At 46.5% G+C, this 7,652-nt stretch overlaps 1 protein-coding gene across 1 annotated transcript; it reads right to left on the bottom strand.

The window, feature by feature from the left end:
* Positions 1 to 564: 564 nt before the first annotated feature.
* On the bottom strand, positions 565 to 6,463 carry ANKRD40CL (ANKRD40 C-terminal like). Its single transcript, XM_058562030.1, has 4 exons — positions 6,424 to 6,463; positions 3,106 to 3,181; positions 2,272 to 2,432; positions 565 to 782 (listed from the first exon to the last, which is right to left on the bottom strand). The coding sequence occupies exons 1-4, from the start codon at positions 6,461 to 6,463 to the stop codon at positions 565 to 567; spliced, it is 495 nt and encodes a 164-aa protein (XP_058418013.1).
* Positions 6,464 to 7,652: the final 1,189 nt, after the last annotated feature.

The raw sequence follows: 7,652 nt of genomic DNA, 5'->3' as shown, positions 1-7,652 counted from the left end.
TAGTGAGAGTCGATCCAGAAGCATTCTAGGTAGTGTGGTAGGGAGGAACCTAGCGTGGGATGTGACGACAGCCCACCTTTGAGCTAGCTGTTAGGGCACCAGCTCTAATTTTTTCACCTGTTGAATAGAGCAGTGCTGTGGGCTGTGTCTTGGGCCGTTCTGCAAGTTGTATGTCAAAAATACCCTCAAAGGTAGTTAAATCATATAAGTAGTGCTATTTTGTAGGTAGATTAAAGTATGTAAATAGGAAATGATAGTATGAGATGCTTTTAAAAACAGGGAGTACTGGTTGAAGCCGTGTGCCCAGTGGGTCCTGGCTCTCCCAGCTGCATCAGCTCACCCTGCCCCTACAGAGCCCACATGAAGAGACCCTGGCTGTTTGTCCTCACTATCTCAGCAGTGCATACCTATGCCTGATTAGGGGTGAGGTACAACTCTGCAAAATGAATTGGTAAGTATCATAACTTAACAATGTTTTATAGTTTGTCAGAACACTTTGAACTTACTCTTCTCCCAGCCCAGAGAAGGAGACAAAACATAATTTTCTGAGGTAGACACAAGAAGTTAGCAAACTGGTACATGCGTCCAGGCTTCATTATTTCCAAAATATTGATTCCAGTTTTTAATTTCTTGGATTTTTAATATGTCATTTTTTGCAGCATTACTGTTGTAACAAGGCTTCTCTGTCAGAGATGGAGTGTATTCTATCAATTCAGAGCTTCCGTTTTTCATTAAAATGAGTTCTACTTCCTGGAAGTCCCGTAGAAAAAGTAATGGTGTATAAATACCATGTGAAGCTATTAAGATAAAGGTTTAATAATATTGGCCAGCATCTTGTGTCCTTGCCATAACTCAAAGGATATTTCTGGGCCGGCCCCGTGGCTTAGTGGTTAAGTGCGCGTGCTCCGCTGCTGGTGGCCCGGGTCCAGATCCGAGGCGCGCACCAATGCACCGCTTCTCTGGCTATGCTGAGGTCATGTCCCATGTACAGCAACTAGAAGGATGTGCAACTATGACATACAACTATCTAACTGGGGCTTTGGGGAGAAAAAAAGAAAAAAGGAGGAGGATTGGCAATAGATGTTAGCTCAGAGCCGGTCTTCCTCAGCAAAAAGAGGAGGATTAGCATGGATGTTAGCTCAGGGCTGATCTTCCTCACACAAAAAAGATATTTCTGCATTGTTTTCTCTGTCTATTCCTGATAAACTGAGTTAGCACTTGACACATTTTCTCCTTTTTTTTTTTTTTTGGTCCCTGTTGTAGGAACCAAAGGGGAATAGAGTCCCAATTGGATACTGCTCAAGAAAAAACTTTAGGTCAGGGCTTTTTTTTTAAAAAAAAAAAAGGGGGGGTGGGGGGTGGGCACAAGGGGTGAAGGGAGTCATATATATGGTGATGGACAAAAATGTACAACCCAAAATTTCACAATGTTAGAAACCATTAAAACATCAATATAAATAAACAAACAAACAAATAAGAAAATAGGGGGGCCGGCCCTGTGGCTTGGCAGCTAAGTACGCGCCCTCTGCTGCTGGCGGCCTGGGTTCGGATCCCGGGCGCGCACTGACGCGCCGCTTCTCCGGCCATGCTGGGGCCGCGTCCCACATACAGCAGCTAGAAGGATGTGCAGCTATGACATACAACTATCTCCTGGGGCTTTGGGGGGGGGGGAATAAATAAAATCTTTAAAAAAAAATAGGAAGTATGATCATCTAGCCACTTACTGTTAGTTTACGAAGAATATGCTGTTAGCCAAGACAATAATAAAAATTGCTAAAGGCATTTAGAACTAGCTTTTTATTTTTTAAGCCCAAAGAGATGAGATTTTTCTTCTGACATTAAAAACTGAGATCTGTATTTTGAATCCGGAAAATGTATAAAAATGCAAAAAATGTTTCCTGAGGTTACCAAGGCCAACTATTGCTAAGCAAACAAGGATGAATTTGTGTTTTCTGTCCTGGGGACCATGCCAGCTATTGTTAACCAGTCTTGCAGAGGTTGGAGGGGCCCTACGTATTGAACTAGAGTCTTAAATTTGGGCATTAGTTGTAATTCAGGGAATTTTACAGGGTTTATGAATTAAGTGTGCAAATCTGTAAAAGCAACAGATTGGAAATTACCTAGCTGCGATATTTGACCATCCTGCAGCGAGAATTTCCAGTGTCTTGATTTTTGTTTTTATATTAGAAATGCAAAAGCTAAATTCTTGGCTTCACAGAATATGATTTTACCCACTTAGAGCCCAGTCTGTTTAGAAACTTGTAACCTCTACCTTTCTCAGGAGTGTGTTTGGTAGCTTTCTGATCTCCACTTCCTTGGGGTTAATCCTCAGTTCACAGCAACTCACTTGCAGTAGATTTTGATAACTCAGCTCATGTCTGTTGAGTTCAACTTCAATGAAGTCATTTTCTTTGGGGCTCTGAATTCTGACTTTAAGCACCAGCTCTAGATCACCCACAAATTCATTTGTAAAAGAAACAAAATACCCATTTTAAAGCTTTTTAACATTGTCAGTTATTACAGTATAGATAATTCCAAGATTATCAGTTATTACCCAATTATTATCAAATATAGGTAATCCCAAGAACTGAATAGTAAGTAGACATTGCAGCTCTTATTGGCATATATAAACTTTTAATTATCTGAGGCTTTTCTTGCTGTATTGGGCAAGCTCTGGGATATATGCCCCATTATACCCCCGGCAAACAAAAAGCTTGCAGTTTGAAGCCAGGCTAGGATTTTAAATACGTGATGGATGTTTAAATGCATCACCCCTGGGCAACACATGGGAGTTGGTACCATGTTGGTTATTTGGAAAGCTTCAAGGAAATAGGTAGCCCTGTGGCTCTGTGTCCTTGAGAAGCCATTGTGCAGAGGTGCAGATCATTCTGTGTGGTTCCTACCACACCCACCTCTCCTGCCCCAGGACTTCGAAGTGAGAGGTAGGCCCTGAGAAATAGGATAATTCTACTATGTTTTGGGGCAGTGATGTTGAGTGAGTCTTAAAACTTACTGTCCTAAGAAGGAGGAGGATTGACAGAAGGTGGAGGAAACCAAGTAGTGAGTTTGGCTTTGCAACATGGCCTAGGGGCTAAGTCCTCATCTAGACAGGTGTCGTCATGTTTGGCATTATCACCTGGGTCAGTTGGCAACTGTGGATTTGAGCTTTGTTTATATTCACCTGAGAAAGGATTAGAGAAAGAGTTGAGAAACATCAGCACCTTGGCATTTGGCTCTCTGCCAGTTAGACAAGGGACAGTGATGCCCCATCTCCACTTGCTGCTCTGCAGCTCCTCCTCCTCCTGAAAGGAAAAAATATGTCAGGGAAAGGGCAGTAATTACGCTCAGACTTGAAGAGTAATTTTCCTTAATCACCACCCAAATCATGAAAAGGAGCTGAGACTATTTTTAAGTGGTACATAATCTGGAGAAGAAATATTTATAATCTTTGTGCTTAACTCAAGTTTCTACTTAAATATTTTCGGCTCTGAGAGCTTTGTGTCTCCAGTTCTCTAGCAGAGTGATACAGTTAGAAGAGTCCCCTTATAAGGGGCGGTTTTCTCAACCAGAGGGAAGGGAAAGGAGTGAACATTACAGAGTACTTTCCGGATGCCGGGCCTTTTACATACTTACAATGTCCATCCTGCACGTTGAAAGCCTGCTTTGCCCCGGCCACTGTGCTAAGCCCTGGGGAAATGATTAAACCAACAACAAAAACCAGACGTGGTCTCTGTCCTGGAGTTTACAAGCCAGCAGGAGAGAGATATTAATCAAGTGACCTCAAGTAAATGTGAAATAACAATTGTGGGCGTGGTGAGGGCAAGATACGCTACAATATGACAGCATGGAAAGGGGTCAAGGAAGTTCGGGGCCGGCCCCGTGGCTTAGTGGTTAAGTGCGCGCGCTCCGCTCCGCTGCTGGCAGCCCAGGTTCGGATCCCGGGTGCGCACCGACGCACCGCTTCTCCGGCCGTGCTGAGGCCGTGTCCCACATACAGCAACTAGAAGAAAATGCAGCTATGACATACAACTATCTACTGGGGCTTTGGGGGAAAAAATAAACAATTAAAATAGTACATACTTAAAAAAAAAAAAAAAAGAAGTTCGGCATTTGAGCTGACATGTGAAGGATGAGGAGGCTTACTAGATCCAGAGGGAAGAGAGGGAGAAGAGCTTTCCAGAGCCAGGAACAGCAGAAGGCCCTGTGTGGGGAGGGAGTGGAGCTTTTGAGAAAAGAAAAGCAATTTAACATGGCTGCAGGGCAGAGAGTGTGGAAGGACGGTGAGATGAGGCAGGCGGCGGGCCAGACTATGGGATTATAGACGTGTAGCCCTGTGCTGTCCATTTCGGTAGCCACTCATCATGTGAAACGAGATATGCTCTACGAATGACATACACACTGGATTTCAAAGACGTAGGAAAAAATGTAAAATATTTCATTAATTTTTAAATATTGGTTATATGTTGAAATAATAGTTTTGATGTATTGGGTGAAATAAATATATTAAAATTAATTTCACCTGTTTACTTTTGTTTAATGTGGCTACTAGAAAATTTTTAGTTACGTATGTGGCTTATATTCTATTTTTATTGCACAGCACTGGTCTAGGTGAAAGATTTTGGTCTTTATTCTAGAACAACACCAAGCCATTAGACAGTTTTTGGCAGGGTGCTGTCATAAAGAGATTTGAATTTTGGAAAAAAGACAAATAGAAACCTCCCTGTCCTCAAAAGAATCCTATGGCGTGTAGACATTATTCCCATTTTCAGACAAGTAAATTGAAGCTGAATGGTGAAGTAACTTGCTCGAGCTTGCTCCCTTAGTGAACGGCAGGACCTGAATGTGACCAGGGCCAGCTACGTGATTAGTGGAGCCCAGTGCAAAAGGAAAATGTGCAAGCCAGCTTCCCACAAGCCACACCCCTAACCCAGAATTGCGACCTCCCCACCTGAACACGCCAGTGCTGGGATGCGGGTGAGAGGTCCCCCACCTCTTCCCTGCCCAGTCGCTCTCAGAACATGCACTGCCTTGCCGTCTCAAATCCTGACTCTTACACTTCAGTCCCCGCCAGGGGGCCAAGGGTGACAGCAGAATGAAGGACTCTGATGGAGGTTATAGCAGTGGTGGAGTGGGAAGGGGACAATGGGCTGGGAGTGGGACCACACACGTAAGCCGCATCTCCGTGGTGTAGTGGTTAAGTCCGGTGCCCTCCGCTTCGGTCGCCCAGGCTTCGTGGGCCATGTTCGTTGCCACGTTGTGGCGGTGACCCACGTACAAAATGGGTGAAGACTGCATAGATGTTAGCTCAGGGCTAACCTTCAAGCAAAAAAAAAAAAGGAAGATTGGCAACAGATACTGGCTCAGAGTGTATCTTCCTCACCAAAAAAAAAAAAAAAAAAGACTCCAAGCTCCCAATCTTGCAGCACGTGCTCCATTGTCCCATCTGACTTCACTTACAAAATAGATAAAATTATTAAAAATTTCAAACCAGAGACCACAGAGCATTTAGTTCCAAGCGCGAGGGCTTTCTGAATGCAAGGCCCTGCACAACTGCTCTGATGGCAGGCCTGTGAAGCCGGTCCTGCTTAGGGCTCAAAGCATACTTTTTCCACACTGCCAAATGCTTCCCCAGAAATGCCTCCTGCCCAGCTCAGTCCCCGCCCAGGACAGAAATAATGTTCCTCCCCTTAGTGCACCGGATCTGCAGAGTCTCATTTTTGCTCTTCCGCTCTCGCTCTGGGCCATGAAGGGAGCTCAGCGCTGGGGCCTGGGGGGCTGAGGCCCCTCTCCCAGGCAGCCTTTTCAGCAGCTGGTCCTGAGCACCCAGAGATACCATATCGGAACTGAAATGATGCCTTCTCCGTCTCTCCACTACTCATCCAACATAGAGCACGAGAACTTCCCGTGGCCTGGCCTACCACATTTAAAAGCATTTTATTCTCCAATTAATCTGTCAGATTAAGATACCCTATGTCTGGACAGGGTGTCTTAGAGGTCGGAAAGCACGCCCTTTGAAATCAGGCAGATTTGGGTCTGAATTTCTCCTCTGCTATTTAGTAGCTGTGACACCTTGGACAAGTTATTTAACCTGTCTGAGCCTCAGTTTTCTGATCTACAAAATGGGATTAATAATCTCTACCCCACAAGGTAAGAAGCAAATGAGACTGCGCAGAAAGCTCAACTACTCCTGGCACGTAGGAGCACCAGTAATTGCAGGCTGCTAGTATTTATTACAGTTACTGATACTCGCTTCCCCCTGAAAGGACCCTTGATGGTCTTGCTCTGCTCTTGACCACACCACTAGCAGAGTGGGGGAGGGCCGCAGGCCCCACCGGCTGCAGCGTCACCCCTGTACCTCCCTTCCTCAGGGCCCTCCCCAATCCTCCTTAAGGAGTGTGTTGGAAACAGGACTTCCAGACTCACCTGTGGGCTCCTCCCTCATGTCCTGTTGGGGTTCAGCCATGTCAGCTCTGTAGTCTGTCAGATCAGCAGCCCTCTCACATTTATGCATGAGCTCCCAATAGAATAAAAAGCCCTTTCTAAAGCTTCCATGCATCTCTCTGCAGTGAAACAACAAGATGTTCTTGTCATCGGCCGGGTGAGATAGGGCGGGGGATGGCCCATTTTACAGATAAGGAAACTAAGGCTCAGGTGACTTGCACAGGATGCTGCAAGTGAAGGAAGGGACTGAAATGCATGGCTCCCTCCTCCCTCCTCAGGCTGCGTCCACTAGGGGCCAGTGCAGGCTAATAGTGCTCCCCCGTGGGATTGGTGCCCCTAGGAGGGGAGGCCTGGGAGGCACAGCCACGGGCACCCAGCCAGACCCCAGGCAGGGGTCAGCCCTCCTTGGAAAAGGTTAGCAGCTACTACCTCAGGGATAAGAAAGCCAGATACTTCGTATCCATGACTGAATAGGCTCCCCCTCCTCCCCAGTTCTCTCTCCCCTTCCTCCCAGCCCCTTCCTCAGCAGCTGTGTGTGACAAGAAAGCAGGAACACCCCGGCCCATACCTGGGGAGACTCTGCCTTGGCGAGGATCCCAGATCCCTTGATTGCAAATGTCAAAATGGAGGAGGCAGGGGCTAGAGCAGGAGGCTCCATGAAAGGTGGGTGGGGCTGGGCAAAGTCCTGGACAGGGCAGCTGCCTCAAAGGCAGGCTGAGGATAGGAACCCACATGTTCAGGGGTGACTCTCACATTTCACTTAACCCTCCAGTGACAGAAGACAGGGCGAATGGACAGGGCATCAGGGTGGACCTCAGCATCATAAAGCTGGAGGGAACCACGGAGATCATAGCCCACAGGTTCTCAGACTTAGCTGTGCATTGGAAGCCTTAAAAACTCTGGGTCCCTGGGCCTCACCCTCTGAAGAGTCTGACTTGGTTGGTCTGGGGTGCAGTCTGGGCCCTGGAATTTTTAAAAGGTCCCCAGCTGATTTTAATGCGTGGCCAAAGTTGAGAACCACTGATCTGGCCAAACTGCTTAAAGTGCAAATGGGAAAACAGAGGCCCAACAAAGGAAAATGTGGGCAGCCCGGCACAGACCTGGGGCTAGATCTGGGCTGCCTGGTCGCCAGCCTGATGCCACCTTCCCAGCACACCACCATGGTGCCTTTCTGCCAAGAATGGAAGAAGGGGACCCTGGCAGAGAGGAGA

Source organism: Diceros bicornis, chromosome 18, assembly GCF_020826845.1.
Source record: "Diceros bicornis minor isolate mBicDic1 chromosome 18, mDicBic1.mat.cur, whole genome shotgun sequence".
Classification (NCBI taxonomy): Eukaryota; Metazoa; Chordata; class Mammalia; order Perissodactyla; family Rhinocerotidae; genus Diceros; species Diceros bicornis.
Note: the sequence above shows the minus strand (reverse complement) of the source record. Positions and strands in the feature narration are given on the sequence as shown.